The sequence below is a fragment of the Corylus avellana genome, chromosome 6 (genome assembly GCF_965113065.1).
Source record: "Corylus avellana chromosome 6, dhCorAvel1.hap1.2, whole genome shotgun sequence".
Classification (NCBI taxonomy): domain Eukaryota; kingdom Viridiplantae; phylum Streptophyta; class Magnoliopsida; order Fagales; family Betulaceae; genus Corylus; species Corylus avellana.
Window position 1 is genome coordinate 10,203,666 of NC_142495.1, and position 19,666 is coordinate 10,223,331.

General features: G+C 41.7%; 1 protein-coding gene across 1 annotated transcript; it reads left to right on the plus strand.

Moving 5' to 3' along the window:
* Positions 1-18,317: 18,317 nt before the first annotated feature.
* LOC132181765 (uncharacterized) lies at positions 18,318-18,902 on the plus strand. Its single transcript, XM_059595001.2, has one exon. The coding sequence runs from the start codon at positions 18,318-18,320 to the stop codon at positions 18,900-18,902; it is 585 nt and encodes a 194-aa protein (XP_059450984.2).
* The last annotated feature ends 764 nt before the right edge of the window (positions 18,903-19,666 follow it).

Genomic DNA, 19,666 nt, shown 5'->3' on the forward strand with positions numbered 1-19,666 from the left:
TGACTCCCAACTGGTGGTAGGGTAGATGACAGGGGAATATGAAGCAAACAGAGAAAAAAATCAAAGTATATTTACAGAAAGCACTAGACGCAAAGGATGCCCTCGCAAAATTCCGCATTCAGCAAGTATCAGGAGACTCCAATGTCAAGGCATACCAGTTGGCCTGCCTAGCTTCCTCTAGTTCCAAATCAACGCCAGGAGACAACACCACAATGAGTGAAGCAGAAATGCCAGCCATCGAAGGCCACCAAAAACCTAGGTATGTACTATCAATACATGAAATAAATTGGGCAAAATCTGTTGTCAAATACCTAGTAGAAGAAAGCCTCCTAAAGGACCCAAAAGAAGCTAAGGCAGTCTGCTGTTGGGCAGCAAGATACCTCATCCAAAATGACATACTATACAAATGAAGCTTTATCCACCCACCACCAAGGAAGGGAGTAGTTAAGTTTGCTGTGGTAGCAGTTGACTATTTCACCAAGTGGGTAAGGGCTAAAGCACTACCCACCAACACAGAAAAAAATATCGAACACTTCATGTGGAGATCGGTGGTTTGCCGGTTTGGCATCCCACAGTCAATTGTTTCAGATAACTGTAAGCAGTTTGATAATCCTGCCTTTGGAGACTGGTGTTCACAGCTAGGAGGCTGGACAAAGCCAAGGGTCTATGGGCAAATGAGTTACAAGAAGTACTTTGGGCGTGTCAGATGACAACAAGAATAGCAACCGGAGATACTCCGTTCGCTATGGCATTTGGGAGCAAAGCTATGATTCAAGCCGAGATAGGTATGGCTAGTCACAGGCAAACTAGCTTTAATGAAGAAGAAAACTACACTGCTTTGTGAGAAGGCTTGGATTTACTAGATGAAAGAAGAACTCAGGCTGCCATGCATATAGTAGCCGACCAATGAACCACTGCAAGGTACTATAATCAGAAGGTAAAGCATAATAGTTTCTGCAATGGAGATCTCGTACTACGCAAGGTAATGGGTCCAATAAAGCACCCAACTGACGGTAAACAGGGTCCATCTTGGGAAGGCCCCTACAGGGGTGAAAGATTACCGACGGTCCGGGACATACCACCTCGAAACACTGGACGGGAGGCCACTGGCCCACTCTTGGAATGCGGAAGATCTCCAGCATTTCTATCAATAAACCCAGCAAAGAAAGGCATCATCCAACATTCCTCATGTATAAATCATACACTATTTGATTGACTATATCCTCATTATGAAATTTCATACACCAATACTGACTTAAGCATCAGAGACTCCCCGGTAACTAGGGGATGCTGTCCCACGAATTACTCCAATATGAGCCCTTAGCGATCCCATCTCTCTCTCCGTCTTCAAAAAAAAGAGGCACATCAAGGTATCAAAGGTAAAACTCCACATGCGTGAAACCACAAAACGGTGATGAGCCAACATCCCGCTTAGGTTGGTAAAGGTATACTCCGTATTTACACAGTGGTACCCCTTTATACAACATGTTAAAACGGTGTTCGGTAGCCATCAAGAACTCAAAACGTCTCCGTTCAAACAACGGAAAATTAAAAGGTGAACATCCTGTTTGGGCTGGTAGGTATATGTGTCGTTTGCTACAAAACACATTTACCTATGCAGTTAGTTAAAACAGTGTCTGGGTAGCCTACATATTTCTCCATATACACCGGTTTCACATTGTTCATATTCTCATATCGAGAAGTTCTCTCTCTCCCACACATAAAGAAAGGCACAAACACAAAATTCGAACATAGAATTATAAAAACTAACAATGTTTTTTAGTCCAAAAGAAGTGCAGGTACATAGACTGTGTGAAGAAAGCAAAACAGCGGCCCTCAATAGGTCCAACAAAAACATAGTACAAAAGAAGCATCAGGGAGCCTTGTCATTGTCAAGATCCACAAACTGGGGATCATCATCAACCTGAGGATGGTCATCTTCACCAAGGGGATGGGGAAGAAAGGTAGAAGGGCAAGCGACCCTAAATACACGGTCTATGGCCACACGATAGCATCGTCAAACGGACCCAGGGACATCCCGCCAAGTAAGTAAGTCCATATTCACTGGCCCGAATTCTTTGCACCTAAAGCCTTGGCATGTCTTGAACCCATTTCTGAACCCCTGCCTCTAACTACTATGGCTGGCAGCTGGAACCCGCCATAGTTCTTCCTTGAGTGACAAATTTTCCCCATGCATAAAACGCAGGCGGGCAAACAACCCATCTCTTTCCTCCGTAGAATCCTCACTCACTCGCCGGAGAACAAGATCCTTCTGTTTACGACGGTTGGCTTCCCCAAGAGCTTTTACTTCTGCTTGCCTTCGAGCTACACGAGCTACTTGTTCCTCAGCTTTCGCTTTTCGCTAGACTACGTTGGCAGAATAACGTCTAGACTGGGCGTTTTGGGCCAAATCCTCAGCAACCTGAAGCCTTTGACGATAGAATGCTACTAAATTCTCTAGCGATTACTTGGTTGTAGTTGACCACAGACTTGGCCTCTGCCTTGTCACAAGCAGCCTAAAGACGGATACACACTGTACAAATGGCCTCCATGGACTGACTCCTCTCCACCTACAAAGACAACTGGTTATTTTGTTCACGGAGCATGGCATTTTCTTTCAAAATAGCTTCCAGCTTAAGCTCCAGCTCTGACATAATGGGCCTCAAAGAAGTGCTGGTGACATTAGGACCCATTGGCAATTCCATAGCCAACTGCTACCATCTCCAAAGTAGCCTGTGCGAATGATGAGCAAGCTTGGCGGATAGTCGGGTTCACTGGAATTGCACTAGGTGTTGGCTGCAGCAAACGAACCAAAGTTGTGAAACGACCTTCCAAATTGTAGCCTGTCCCTGAAGTAAGCAAAGTTTCAAACACTGGGTAAGCAGCCTTTGATGGAGCTTCCCTACACACGGGCTAAACTTCAAATTAGTGGGAAGCAATTTCTGGGGAAATCTCCCCACCGGAGCCCCAATTCTTCTCAACTCGTTTTGACTACCCTGCAGCCAATTGTAACATAGCAGCATCATTGTCTTCCTCAAATGATTCCACAACCTCCGTATGGCCGAACTCTGTGGGACTTCTCCTGTTTCCTTGTTCCCCAGTCGTGACAGGAATTGCCACCACCCTGTGAGATAAGCCTTCAGAAACCTCTGAAAGTGGGGCATTCTCTGCACCCACTAGACCAACCCGGGGGGTCGCACATAGAGCCAAAAGGGGTTGCGCATCCTCCGCCGCAATACCAAATGGTCCAAAGGGTGGATTAAACTCCATAGGGTTACTAGAATTGTGAAGCGACAGTTCCTCTTCCAAGGATGATGAAATAGAAATGTAGATTGAGGGACAGACCCCTTCATCTTCACCAGGTGGATTCACATGTTTGTAAGATGAAGAAGATGATGAAAAAACCAAACGTACCTCTGGCTGGCCAGGACGCTAAATACTCAAAGGCATGATTCGAGCGACCTCACTAACTTCAGTGGTCTCTATGGCGGACTGATGAGCGCTGCATGTTGCACATTCAAGCCCCTTAACTAGAATATTTTAATTCTGTAGTGTTTTTATTTCTTTATTTGTTTTTATGTTTTAGGGCTTTAAATGATAGATGCAAGAATTCCAGTGGAAATTGGGCTTAAAAGACTAGTTGGATGCATTCTGGGGCCTGGGATCGAGCTCAGTAGCACTTGGGATCGAGCGCACATATGCTCGAGTGCATTCCAGCCTATGATCGAGCACAGCAGCGCTCGGGCGCAGAACTAGCCAAGCTCGAGCGTGTTTCTTCTAGGATCGAGCGTAGGTGCGATCAAGCGCATTTGTTGTACAATTGAGCATACTCGGGCATTGGTTTGATTGTATTTAATTTCTAGATTTTCAATTTATGCATGTTGATTGTATAACTATGGAATTGCTACATATAGATTCTGTTCTTAAATATTAAATGCAATTATTCTTAAATTTCAAAATCAATATTAGTAAAATTCTTATATTGTCTTAGAAATATAATGGTTTTCTTGTTTTCTGTAATTATGACGATGATGGTTATACAATGGTTTTCTTCGACATATGATAAATAGGATTTGATAGGCCACATTTAGGGAATACGGATTGTACTACACCCTAGTTTAGTGTAATTTAGGTAGACAGTCAATGCCAACCGAAGATGGGTTACACTTATTCATTGATTATATGTACCTTGTTAAAGAATTAGATAATTCATACTTAGGAAAGCCGGGTCGTACCGCATCTTAGTGGTTAAGTGGACGATCCGTGCCAACCAAAGATGAATTATACTTATTCTTTAATAAGGTAGCTTCTTATTTATTTATTTATTTATTTTGGAAACAGTTCAATCTCATTCATTGATAAACGAGCATAAAGCTCAAACAACACAGAGCAAAGCTTTGAAGCAAGCATAGTCGAAGCTACGAGGTTACAAGCGTCAAAGATGCGTATTACATTCCAAACTCATACAAAATTCGCTAACCTACGACAAATTTTCAAATTAAACAGCATATCTGTGTCAAACAGACTTAAACAATGCATAGGTAGCTCTTATTACTCGGCATTGAGGGCAGAGACCTCCAAGCCAAAACTCATCCTCCTCAACCCGAAGGTCTGGACCAAATCAACTACCCCGAAGGGCATCAGGCGGGCAGATCGAGAGAGAGGACTGAGCATTATTACAATAAAAAACCAAACTGATACAGGGAAACAAAACAAGACAGAAAGAACAAAAAAGGAAAGCCAGATAAAATTACATGAAAACAACCAACAGAAAAAAAAAAAAAAAAAAACACACTAAGAGGATGACAGCAGTTGGAAAGAAGAGCCGATTGCACGCTCGCCGAACACTAAAAACGGAAGGGGGCGTTGGAAGCTTATCGTGGTGGGGGGTGTGAGAAAAAGGTCCAGTAGAGGACGGTGGGTGGCGGAGCAGGCGCAGAGGAGATTGGCAGTGCAATCAAACGGAGGGGTAAGTTTGAGTGAAACCCTATGAGCATTACCCACAAAAAGTACCTAAACAAGCAGAAACAAAAAAGCAAAAACAAAAAGAAACAAACACAAACTCTAGCAAAAAAACAAGAATAGGAGAGAATACAAGAAAATAAAAAAAAATAAAAAGAAACAAGAAACCCAAAACAGAAACTATGTCGGTGAGGAAGGTTGGCGGTGGAAAATGGCCGAAACACGAAGAACCCAGACGGAGCGAAAAAGGATAGGCGGAGAGGCAAGCGACAATGTGGGTTCGGCAAGGACAGTAGATTGGGCACAGAACGGGCAAAACAAAAGGACCAAAGGAAGGGGAAGAGATGGGGAGGAAGGGAAAGGACCAAAAAACGGAACCAAAAAATGAGAAATTCATTCTATTGCATGTTTCTTGTTTATTTGTAATATGCATAGAATGAATTTCTGGATTAAATCTGATTAACCATTGTTGTGCAGATAGAGGTGAAGTCAATAACCTACATTTCTCTCATATTTTAATTCTCTTTTATTTTCATGCACTTTAATTACATAAATCAAATCAATCTCCTTTATCTTAAGTTAATTTTAATTCTTATAAATTTAATAACAACACCCCTGCAGTCCTTGAGGTTCGATACCCTCTCTTTAGCCTTATCCTACAAGGATTCATTCTATTGCGAATGGTTTATTATTATTGATATAATTGGTATACAAAAGACCACAACAATTTTTGATGCCGTTGCCGGGGGTTGCTTAACGGTTCCGTTATTAAATTTTAAGGATTAATTTTAGCTTAATTTTCATTTTTTTTGCTTTTCTTTATTTTTAGTTTCTAATCTTAATTTTGTTTTTGTGTTTTATTATTATTTTTCTTTGAGTTTTCTCACTCAGGTCCGGAGCTGCGCAGACCCTTAGCTCGCCAGCGCTCGAGCCTTCCACGCTTGCACACGCATCCATCTTCGGCAGTACGCTCGAGCACACCCTGGAATGCGATCTAGCACACCAACGCCAGTCTGCCGGATTCCAGCAACTGCAGCACCTAAATTCCAGCACACTTTTAGGCCGTTTGTGAGCTTTTACTTTGTGATTTAATTTTTATTTTCTGTTTATTTTTGTTTCCTTTTTAGTTTATGTTAGGTCGCCATTCATTATCTTTGCCTTTAATTGCTTGTCCCCGACATTGAACACACTCTGAGACAACTTAAAGTCGAAAGGAATTCTAATTTGCTAAGAGAACACACCACTAAGACCATGGGTGACCTTGTGGCTTTGAGAGATCACTATCTCCCTACCACACACACTTCCCCCACATGTCTCAGGCTATCGGACATTATGGTAGCCCACTATGAGATCAAGCCCAGCAATATACAAAGTCTACTATCTTTTCTAGGACTTGGTACTGAAAACCCTTACTACTTCCTCAATGAGTTCTTAGCAGTCTGTTCGACCATTAAATTGATTGGATTCACTAAGGATGCTCTAAGGATGCGTCTCTTCCCTTTCTCCCTCAAGGAAAGAGCCAAACATTGGTTTAATTCCTTAGCACCCAACTCCATTACTTCTTGGGCTGAATTGCAACAATAATTTCTAAAGAAGTACTTACCCATAGGAAAAACCAATGACATTAGGAGAGCTTTCATTAGTATCTCCCAATATAAGGGTGAGCAATTCCATGAGACTTGGAGAGACTGAGGGAATTTCTTAGGTCATGCCTGCACCATGCTGTCCTGAAATGGTAGCTGGTGCAAAGCTTCTATGATGGCTTCACCGAGCCTCATATACAAATGGTAGACGCATCCTGTGGGGGGACATTTATGTTGAAGAGTGAGCATGAAGCATGGACCCTGTTTGAAAATTTGAGTAGTAATTCTGTTTATCATGCTTCCACTAGATGTAGGGCACCTGTACCTAAAGCACCAAAGACCGACGGTCTCTTTGAAGTAGGACATTCTGCAGATATAGCTGATGTGCAAATTATAATTACTCGCAAGCGAAGGAGTCATGTGCATTACAACGTGTGCAAGTGCGAGGTTGATTCATAGGGAATTGTGTCGTGAAAACTAATTCTTATCTAAACTAATCCTATTTTAACCTAGTTCCAAATTTGGAGCATTTGAAATTGAAAACAAAACAAATAAAATAAATCAAAAGATAATAATCAAATGATAAACGACTAAGGTTTCATAATTCACCTCACCAAATCAAAGCTCATATTCTCATGTTTAGTTCATACATATCCGACAAGCGATTAGACCCAATACATGTTCTATTATTTTTATAAAATCCTATTGAATCATTCAAGGAATCCATCTCTATTACAAATCGCAATGAATATCCAATTGAGATCAAACCATCCACTGTATCCGTTTGATATATGAATCACAATGGATATGAGTCTCATCAAATCATTTGATATTTTCGTTGGATGAAACACAATGAATATCCAACGTTTTCACGATTTATACACAGCATTCAATCACAATTTTGTCACACAATTGAATTGAAACGAACATATATTACATTCAAAGACGGAATTGTACGAACAAATTATAAAATATGCAAACAAGTCAATGGTGTGGCTTCATCTTCAACCTTAGCCTCTCATGACAAAATAAATCATAAAGAAACTGAAATACTTCATTCAAATTGACAAACTTACAAAAGAATTGGAGTTCAAAGCTCCAAAAACCCATAAAAGTCAAAAATTGACAAAGTACGGCGCCCCTGGCGCGTCCCCGTACATTTACAATAGAAAAAAAAATGATAGTTATAAACTAATTTTAGGATTTCAGTGTTGCCAGGTCAGCCGAGCCCGCTCGATCGCACTCTAGGTGCAATCGAGCGCACTCAAGCATGCACTTTCTAGTTTCGATGGGCATGAGTGCGCTTGATTGCACTATATGTATGCTTGAGTGCACTACCAAAGGAATTAGCCAACTCTTGTGAAACATGATTTTGTAGATCTTTGAGTTAGCTTTTCAATGACACTAAGATCACTTCAATTCGAGCTATATAACTCTAGATACGGCCTTTTTAGTAGGACTCATCAGGTGCTAATCATCGCTCAATCCAAATTTGCTGCCAATGCTCCCTGAGGTGTCTTAAGGCACATAATTAATGGATTTTCCCTTTAAAGGCGCGGTTTTCCGTTAGCAACCAACAAAACACTAAAACACCAAAACTAACCAAAACATCATAAAATAATAAAGTAAAAGGCTTAGCACATGCAAATTAAGGGATCCAAATTTGCAATATTTGGCACTTGTAAGTAGCTACCCAAGTAGTTGATGCTATCACTAGGAAGTTAGATCAATTGATAGTTGTTGGTCTTGCACCTAATTCTGCTCACATGCACACACGACCTAAACCATGCTGATTTTTTTCTAGTCCTATGCATATAAATGACTACCCTAATGCTTGAAATTATACTGATGTTTCTAATGAGCAAATCAATGCAGCTTTCTCATGACCAGGTAATGATTCATATTCTACTGCTTACAAACCGGGTTGGAGAAATCATCCAAACCTCTCATGGAAGACTCAAGCTTCATGCAACTCTGCTTCAGGATTGCACAGTCAACCCCAAAGTAACAAGCAGCCTTACCAGCCGTCTTCCATATATCGGACCCCACAACAGTAGTATCAGGCCAAGCCACCTCCCCCGAGGAGTTTTGACTATGATGAGAGGTTGGCTGCTCAGGAGAAGATGTTAGAGAAGATCTTGATTGTTGTCAGTAGGCTAGAGGCCAATGAACAAATGCTTCACTCTCACTCTCAGTCCATCGCCAATATAGAAGCCAAGGTTGGTAGTATCGCTAAGTTAAAAGCTCAAGTTGGACAACTTGTCAATGCCCTCAACAGGAGGGATGGAGGAAAGCTTCCAAGCCAGCTAGCGACCAACCCTAGGGGACTTTACATTCGGGAGGGGAGCACCTCTAATCTAAAGAAAATCCAAGCCATCACGACATTGCGAAGTGGAAGAGTGGTTGACAATCAGGTGGAAGAGCAAATCGAGGCTCCACAAAATCTACAATAGGACAAGGGTAAGCAAGTAAGCACTGAGGCTTCTTTATCAACTGTCCCCACTCCTAAGATACCATATGAGCCTAGGGTCCTATTCCCAGAGCGTCTCAAGGCACCTTCCCACTTCGGGAAGGAAGGAAAGAAGATACAAGACATGATAGAGGTCTTCAAGCAGGTCAAAGTCAACATCCCACTCCTTGATGCCATCAAGCAAATTCTAGACTACGCAAAATTTCTCAAAGACTTATGCACTCAAAAGAGAAAGAATCGGAAGCACATTCCTAAGAAAGTCATTCTCACCGAGCAAGTGAGCGCTTTCATTCAGCATAACACTCCTCCAAAGTTCAAGGACACTGGAGTGCCTACAATTTCGTGCGTCATCGGAACACTGAGATTGAGAGAGCTCTCCTCGACTTAGGAGCTAGTGTGAATTTGCTTCCATACTCGGTATATTAGCAACTTGGTTTAGGCGAACTAAAATGTACAAGTACTATCTTGCAATTGGCTGACCAATTTATCAAGAAACCCCGAGGGATGTGGAAGATGTCATCATCAAGGTGGATAAGTTATACTATCCAGTTGATTTCATAGTTCTTGACACAGAACCTGTCCCGAATCCAGAATAGCAAATTCCTATCATACTCGGGCGTCCTTTCCTCACCACAGCCAATGCATGCACTAATTGTCGAACTGGAGTAATGAAGATCTCCTTTGTGAATATGAAGATCAGACTTAACATCTTCAATGTCTTCCAGCATGCGCCTGATCAAAATACATGTTTCTTCTTGGATGACATTGCATAAATTGTTAAAGACCCACCTCCTGATACTCTACCTGAAGCCCCATCATGGAGAAACCCACCGGAGCCTATGCCCATTACTTCAAATACTGCACCACCTGATGACATATTTCATTCAGAGGTTACTAAAGTTGAATTCATTTAGGTAGAAAAGATTTTTCAAGTTCCCTAGCTGCCTTGGTTTTTAGAATAACGATAGAGACAAAAGGTTGATCATGGAACCAGTTTGGGACAAACACCTGGAATATCATCATGGGGAGCCTTTAGACCTTTCAGCTGAGAGAAGCAGTTTCGGGAGATTAAGAGGAGTCCTTTTCCTTGTGGAGTGCTACATGATCATAAAGAAGAAGGGATGGAAGAGCTTGATTGGACTTCTGAAGGATCGAGGTAAGATCCTTCAAAACGCGAAATTACTTTGAGAAATATCTCATAGGATAGAGCACAAGCCCTTTGCGCTCGACTCCTCACTTCATCAGGATACATGATCTCCTTCCAGGTTTTATCTTCCCCATTGTTGTTCCATTTCTACAGTTGATTATATTTTGACAACAATGTGTTGCACTTGATTGGTATTTGGTTGGAGTATCACTTTCTTTTTTAGGACATATGTTTTTGCATGCAAGTTTGGGGGTATGATATAGCCCACATCTGTTCATTCAGGTATTCCTATACTCTTGATCTTATTCTTTAGTTCTGCACATACATTCGGGACAATGTATGATTCAAGTTTGGGGGTATGAAAAAACAAAACACTGTCCAATTTTGTTGTTATGCCATTTTTAAGCATGTGGTTGAGCTTTGATTTTGATTTGAATTTCATTGGTAGGCTTAAATTTATGAACACATGATCATTTGACTTAGGGATTTTGAGTATTGTTACTTAGTTTTTGCAACATGAGATGCTTCTTGTTTCAATTTAATATTTACCTTGAGCACACTAATACATGTTTGTGAAGTATGAAATTTGAGATCAATTATATTTGTTTTCAATGTCTTGAATTATGTTGGGTGATGTATTGGATGAATAACCTTAGCATGCTATTAAAAAAAAAAAAAAAAGTATCAAGTTTGAATTTTTCACTGAGTAACCGGACCTCTTGCCTCATTAAGCAGTGAGTGTTCGTATCAAAAAGTGAGAAGTTCGGTTTGATTAATAAAATGGCTAGCTTAGCTTCGTAGCACTTTTTACTCGAGTTAGTAAGTCCAAGGGGTGTCTTTACACCTAGTGCCCTAAAGCCATTTGGTTTGGGAGTAATTGGCTTAACGCTTGATACATGGGTCAATTAGAAAGCTTAAGGGAGTTAAGCAGCACACGACCTATATATATTAAAAAAAAAAATATATGCGTTGATTGTTTGATCTGATAGGAAGTCCAATAAATTCTGAGATGTTAATTCATTTATATTATAATTATTTTGAAGCCTCATGACTGTGTATTAGTCCACTTTGCACTAATTGAAACTTGTTGTATCTCAAAACTGCCATTTGTAAGTGATTTGACTTGTGATTTCTTGAAATTTTGAAGATGGAGTTTATCATTTTAAGCTTGCCAATGAATGAAAACTATTATTTTTGTGATGCTTTACTCTTGTGAATGACATAATGATGACAATGTTTGTGGGTATCATTCCTGTTAAACCCTCACGAGACTTCACTTGTCCTCTAGGGATGCCTAGGGGTTTAAAAGGCTTATTGCATACACTAAATATAATCGTACATCCGATGAAATAAGGATTTATCTTGTTGTTTTTCAGTTTATTTTCTGTTTTGTATCGCGAAAGGACTAGCAGTATCTAAGTTTGGCGGTGTGATGAGCGTTGAATGTTGCACATTCAAGCCCCTTAACTCGCATATGTTAATTCCTTAGCATTTTTATTTGTTTAATTTTGTTTAATTTTTATGTTTCAGGGCTTTAAATGATAGATGCAAGAATTCCAGTGAAAATTAGGCTTAAAAGACTATTTGGATGCATTCTGGCACCCGGGATCGAGCTCAGCAACACTTGGGATCAAGTGCATTCCAGCCTACGATCGAGCATGGTAGCGCTCGCGTGCAGAATCAGCCAAGCTCGAGCGCTTATGCCCTCGAGTACGTTTCTTCTAGGATCTAGCACACTCGGGCGTGCAGAATACAGCAACAGTCCTTTTTCACCTTGGATTTGGTTTTTAGTCTCCCACTTGGACTGGGAGACTGACCTACGGTTTCCTAGGGTATCTAGGCTTCTCCTAATCCCTATAAATAGGTCTCTAAACATAGAAGAAAGACATCCACTGCCTAGAGCAAAAATTCAGCAAATATAGGCTTAGCGGAGTCATCAGCGGCTAAACCCCCTTCATGGGGTATTGATGTAACCCTATCCAAGCATAATGGTTGGATTGTATTTAATTTCTAGATTTTCAATTTATGCATATTGATTGTATAACTATGGAATTGCTACATATTGATTCTGTTCTTAAATATTAAATGCAATTGTTCTTAAATTCTAAAATCAATATTAGTAAAATTCTAATCTTGTATTAGAAAGTCTTTTACTTTTATTGAACTCAAATCATTCTTGTTTACTGTGATTGTAAGGATGATGGTTATACAATGGTTTTCTTTGACATATGATTAATAGGATTTGATAGGCCATGGCTAGGGAAGACGAATTGTACTACACCCTAGTTTAGTGTAATTTAGGTATATAGTCCGTGCCAACCTAGATGTGTTACACTTATTCATTAATTGTATATATCATGTTAAAGAATTAGATAATTCATACATAGGGAAGACGGGTCATACCACATCTTAGTGGTTAGGTGGACGATCCGTGCCAACCGAAGATGGATTATACTTATTCTTTAATAAGGTAGTTTCTTGTTTATTTATAACATGCATAGAATGAATTTCTATATTAAATCTGATTAACCATTGTTGTGCGGATAAAGGTGAAGTCAATATCCTACATTTTCTCTCATATTTTATTTCTCTTTTATTTTCATGCACTTTAGTTACACAAATCAAATCAATCTCCTTTATATTAAGTTAATTTTAATTCTCATAATTTTAATAACAAAACCTCTGTAGTCTTTGAGGTTCGACACCCTCTTTTTAACCTTATGTTTTTATTTATTAAAACAAGGTCACATGGAATGATTAAACATCATTTTAGAACAAAATTTTGTAAAAAAAAAAAAAAAAACATAATAATAAAAACCTAGCATTTCTCGTTAAACAAGGCAAAAAGTGAAGCAACTTTTTTTTTTTTTTGTTGCTTTTTTTAAGTCAGTGAAGCAACTTTAGGTCGATGCAAAATTGGTTTTGGGGCAAACAAGTCTCCCCTAGGGTTTCTCTGAGAAACGGCTAGTTGGGAGGTTTTGTCTTCTATCGGCTACGGCAGGGGAGAAGGTTACTAACGGTTTTTTAACTACGACGGATTGGCAACGTGATTTTCCATATGATGGCCGACGAGTTGGAGAAATTGTGTGGCAAGTTCACCTTGACTAAAGGTGAGAGAACGGGCGTGGAAATCTGTGAGGGGGAAATAGCTGATGGACGTGAAAAAGGGGAGCAGAGTTTGGTGGGCAGGATCGGTGGGGAGCGTAGGGTCAACAAGGAGGTGTTTCGTTTGGTCTTATCCCGGATATGGCGATTGGCTGGTTCGGTGGTATTTACGGAGGTGCTTGATAATGTCTGGGTGTTTGAATTTGAGGAGTTAGAGGACAAAAGACGGGTGCTAGAGGGCAGGCCATGGTCATTCGATCGACAAATATTGGTGCTGCAAGAGTTCGATGGGATTACACCACCGTCGCAACTGGTGTTCTCTCACACGCCGTTTTGGGTTCAAGTCCATGAAATGCCTTTATTATGCATGAACAAAGCAGTGGGGGTCAAAATCGGCAAGTCATTGGGATCCGTTGAGGATGTCGATGTAGCTGGAGATGGAGAGGGATGGGGGTGTTGTCTACGTATTAGAGTGCATATTAACCTCCATGGGCCACTAGAAAGAGGCCGAGCATTGCAGTTGGGAGGAAAATCGTACTGGGTGATTTTCAAATATGAAAAACTCCCCATGCTATGTTTTGACTGCGGGAGGATCTTGCATGGGGGGAAAGGGTGTCCGGTGCAGGCTCATAAAAAACGGACCAATGACGGTAGGGCAAAAGAGTGGGGAGTATGGTTGCTGGCCGAAGATCCAACGCGGAGCAGTGGAGGTACTCGGGAGGGCGGAACAACCTTCTCGGCGGAGCAGAACAGGGACGGCGGTTCCTCGTTCAAGGGGTGGGGCAATAAGGCAACTCACTACCCACAAGGAAACCCTAGCCGTTACAATAATGGTAGTGAAGAGGTCAGCAGTCAACGATCAGATTCTTGCCATAAGGAGGAAGCGAGATTGGGGTGAAGGCAAATCATGGGCGGATACGCAGGGGTTGGATACGTTACACTCAGGAGGATTGGGAAATAAAGGCTCCTTGAAGCCTCATGCAGAGCGGGATGTCAACGTGGAAAAGGATGGGGCCTGGAATGGTGGCAAAACTGCAGCTTTCAATCAGGTCCCTATGGCGGAAAATAATATGGGATTGAATTATATGGACAGCTTGCAAGGTGGGCCCAACCTGCTAACGGCTGGTGACGTGGGTCAAAATTTGATTGCCAGAGGTACTGCTAACGTGCTTCAGAACAAAATGGAATTAGTGGATGACTGTGCTGTCATGGATGAGGCATCACCGACGACAATGGTGAGGACTGAGGTGTCAAAAACAAACTTAAGGAAATGGAAAAGACAAGCCAGGGTTCCAAAAGATGGGAGGGAGGGTGCATCACAGTCGGCTACGCAAAAAAGAAAAGCCAAAAACCAAGAGGGTGGGGATGAGGGAGACAGGAGTGTCAAAAAAATCTGCACTGGTGAGGAAGGAAAGAGTAATGAGATAATGGAGGCGGCGGCGGCTGCTATGCAGCCCCGCCAATCTCAATGAGCCTTATTAGCTGGAACTATCGAGGGCTTGGGAACCCTTGGACAGTTTGCGACCTTGACCAAATGGTTAAAGAAAAGAAACCCAGTTTTTTGTTTCTATTAGAAACAAAATACTGGGTTTCTTTTTCTTTCTAATAGAAACTATTAGCAACAAGAAACGTATGGAAAGGTTAAGAGTGAAGCTTGGTTTCGAAGGGTTGTTTGTGGTGTAGCCGATGGGGAAGAGTGGCGGTTTGGCCCTTTTTTGGAAGGTGGCGGAGGAATTAGAAATTCAAAATTACTCTCGTTGTCATATCGATGCAATTGTTAAGATGTTGGACAATGAAGTGCCATGGAAGCTTACGGGGTTTTATGGTCATCCTGACCCTACAAAAAGAATGGAATCTTGGTCTCTTCTATCACATTTAAAAAAATTTGCTCCGGTCCCGTGGCTTTGTGTAGGAGACTTCAACGAGATAGTTCACCAATCCGAGAAAGTTGGGGCGAATTGATGACGTGAAGGGCAAATGAAGGCATTCCGGGCAGCTCTTGAGGATTGCAATTTGGGAGATTTGGGGTCCTCGGGTCCGAGATTTACATGGTCAAATAAATGCCAAGACGCATCTTTTTACGCAAGAACGGTTGGATCGAGTTGTTGGTAATAGTGGGTGGTGCAATATGTACAAAACGGCCGGGATACATGTCTTGGCAGCACGAGCTTCGGATCACAACCCACTCTATGTTTCTTTCTTTAACATACAGCCACAGAGTATACAGGGTAGGGGAGGCTTTAAGTTTGAGGCGAGCTAGATCCCCGATGAAGATTGTGGAGCTATTATTCATGAGGCTTGGGAGGGGGGTGGTAATAGGGAGGAAGGGGCAATGATGAGGGTGAGAAGGAGTTTGGAGTGGTGCAAATTACGTCTAAAGGGGTGGAGCAGGGAAAAATTCAATAACAACGAAAATGTCGTGAAAGAAAAGACTGAATTGCTGGCAAAACTTCAAGGCCTAGAGGGACCCGATCAAAATGATGCTATTAAACGTCTTCAAATGGAGATTGACTCCCTGCTGGATTTTGAAGATACCTGGTGGAAACAACGAGCAAAACGGAATTGGTACCGGGATGGAGATAGAAACACAACTTTTTTTCATGCTTGGGCAAGTCACAGAGGAAGAATAAATACGATAAAGCGAGTTGTTGACACTGAAGGTCGGGAGTGGTCCAAGGTGGAAGAAATTAGCCAAGCCTTCGTCGCTTACTATCAAGATTTATTCACTTCTGGAGGGACGTGGGGAAAAGAGGAGTTTCTAGAAGGGATGCAAGCTAGGGTTACAGATGAAATGAATTCCCGTTTGCTATCTACTTTTGAGGCGGTTGAGGTGGACAAAGCACTAGCGTAAATGCACCCGTTAAAATCCCTGGGCCCAGATGGCTTCTCAGCTTGTTTCTATCAACACTCGTGGAGTACGGTACGTAATGATGTTTGTAATGCTGTTCTTGATTTTTTGAATAATGGGATTTTTGATGCAGCTATAAATTCCACCCATATAGCACTTATTCCAAAAGTTAAAAATCCCTCCCAGATAACGGAATTCCGCCCTATCAGCCTATGTAACGTTATTTATAAATTAATTGCAAAAGTGTTGGCTAATAGACTGAAAAGGGTGTTGGGGGAGATCATCTCACCGAACCAAAGTGCTTTTGTCCCGGGGAGACTCATCACCGACAATGTTCTTATTGCGTTTGAAGCTTTACACACCATGGACTCTTGTATGGTGGGTAAGGAGAGTTATATGGCTTTGAAGCTAGACATGAGCAAGGCCTATGGTCGGGCTGAATGGGACTTCTTGGAATTTGTGATGAAAAGAATGGGGTTTGATGATTGATGGGTGCTTTTGGTGATGATATGTGTATGAACCGTAAAGTATTCGGTACTTATAAACGGGCAGGCGTATGGGCAAGTCATTCCAACTCGTGGGTTGCGCCAAGGGGACCCCCTTTCGCCATATTTTTTCATAATGTGTGCAGAAGGTCTTAGTTTTGCTTTGCAAAGTATGGAGGGTAGGGGAGGATTTTCAGGATTGCCTATTACTAGTGGGGGTACGCGGATAAATCACATTTTCTTTGCAGACGATAGCCTTTTGTTCTGCAAAGCAAAAGAAGCTGAGCTAAGAAGCTTGCAAAATGTTTTGGAGGACTATGAGAGAGCGTCGGGTCAGAAGCTAAATAAGGAGAAGACCTCGATTTTCTTTAGCCGTAATACTTCGACAGGGGATCGAGAATTAATTTCACATATTGTTGGGGTTCCGATTACACAGAGATATGAAACTTATCTGGGCTTGCCTGCACTTATAGGCAGATCACTACTGCGGGCTTTTGAAGGGTTAAAAGGTCGAGTCTGGGATAAGGTTCATGGCTGGAAGGAGAAGTTTCTTTCCCAAGCGGGTAAGGAGGTTCTCCTTAAAGCCGTGGTACAAGCAATCCCGACATACACCATGAGCGTTTTCCAACTGCCGAAGTCTTTGTGCCGGGAGATAAATTCCATGATGTCAAAAATCTGGTGGGGGCACAAGGACAATGGAAATAGAATAGCATGGATGAGTTGGGAGAAGTTGGGGATGGCTAAGGAAGCGGGTGGTTTGGGTTATTGTGATTTGGAAAGTTTTAACTTGGCTTTGCTTGCCAAACAAGGTTGGAGGATTCTAAACCATTCAGACTCTTTAATGGCGAGGATTTTTAAAGAAAAGTATTTTCCCCACAGTTCCTTCTTGGATTCTCCGATGGGGAAGAAGCCATCTTATGCGTGGCGAAGCATTTGGAATGCCAAGGCCCTTCTATGGGAAGGCCTAGTGTGGTGGGCTGGTGACGGGAATTCCATCTCCATTTGGGGTGATCGATGGCTGCCCGTCCATTCCACTCATGCGGTACAATCCCCTATTTGGCTTCTAGAGGGGAATGCAAAGGTGGAGGCACTCATTGATAATAATACTAGGTGGTGGAACGTTTCTTTGGTGGAAGCCATTTTTAATCCCGACGAGGCAAGTATTATTTGTGGAATTCCGATATGCCCAAGCACCCAAGCAAATCAAATGATATGGGGCCCAGCAAAACATGGGAAATACACTGTAAAAAGTGCATATCATGTTGCTGTGGAGGTCAGGTCGCGACAGTTGGGAGAGTGCTCGGAAGGGATAACAAATCGGGTCCTGTGGAGAAGATTATGGGGGTTAGGAGGTCCACCGGTGGTGAAGATGTTCATGTGGCAGGCATGCAACAACATTTTGCCAACAAATGAGAACCTGCATAAACGGAAAATTTTGAAGGACCCGCTATGCCCCATCTGCTGACTGAAAGCCGAGACTGTGTGCCATGCTTTGTGGACATGCCCGGCAGCACAGGATGTCTGGCATGGGAGTTTTAGAAAGCTTCAAAAAAGTATCACGGCTGAATGCAATTTTCCGGATATTGTGGTTGGTTTATTGGATCGTCTGGGTGAGGGTGAAGCAGAGGTTTTTGCCTGCATTGCACGACAGGTATAGTTGCAGAGGAATAAATGGGTGTTTGAAAGAAAATTCTCTTCCCCCGAGCAGCTGCTGCAAATGGTTTCTGACCGAGTTGAGGCAGTAAAATCTGCAGACCATGGCAAACAAGAGGAAGGTCAGCGAGTTCGCGAACGACCACTGGTACGCTGGAGCTTGCCACCACCAGAATTTGTGAAGTGCAACTGGGATGTAGCGATTGATTTAGCAGGGAAAAGGATGGGTGTGGGGATTGTAATAAGAAATCGTGTTGGTGAGGTGGTTGCAGCACAAAGCTCTACTAGGCCCCATATTGTTGATCCCATGACAGCAAAAGCGATCGCAGTATGGACAGCGGCCCTTTTGATTTGGAGTCTTGGTGTGGAGAACGTTATACTTGAAGGGGACTCCCTTGGGGTGGTACGGGGACTGCAAGGAGATGAGAAGTGTTGGGCATCGGTGGGACACCTGCTGGACGACACGAAGCTGACTCTGGGAAGTTGTCAGTCCTGGCAAGTTGTTCATGTCCAGAGAGAAGCAAATTCAGCAGTGGATAAGTTGGCTAAGACGGCATTACAGCTGATTGAGGAACACCGATGGAGGGGTTCCATCCCTTTATGCATTCGTGATATTGTTTTGGCTGAAAAATGTTTGATTATTGAATGAAATATTTGAGTTCCACTTCAAAAAAAAAAAAAAAAAATGGTTGATGCAAAATCATTGGAATAAGTACTCAATGTAATCCTCATCCCTTCATCAACAAAAATGTGGTTGCTTATACTGGATTAAGATCTACACCAAGTACTCAATGTGATCCTCATCCCTTCCATCAACAAAAATGTGGTTGCTTATTCTGGATTAAGATCTACACCAATTTAACATTTAAATTGCTAGCAACTTGACTAGCATATTATAAGAAAGTTCACGTAAAACCCACTTATGTCAATAAATTTTAAAATGTCCGACCACCTACTCAAAAACGTGAATTCTCAATAAATTAATGAAAATCCCTAGTTATTGAAATAATTGCTTACTTTTTAAGTTACCTACCATGCCTGTTTAGTGTTGGCTTCATAAATCAGTTTTGGCCCACTCTAAGCCCACTAGTTCAGTACTACCTATAAGTAACAGGGCATCCCAAAGTACTAAATGTACTTACCCCACGAAATTAATTTCTGAGTTTTGTTTTTTGTTTTATTACTTTAAAAAAAAAAAAAAAAATCTTTTAGGCAATTAATTTGTGAGCTGTACATGGTAACGGATGCTAATAGATCTAGCATACATGCTCTATGCTGTAGAGTAAGTAACGGTTAAGATTGAATTTCAAAGTTAATTACTTTTAAAAGCTTTTAATTAGAGAGAGAATAAAAAAAGATTTTGAGAGATCCCATCTTGACTATTGCTTAAACTACAACATACATACTGTTATT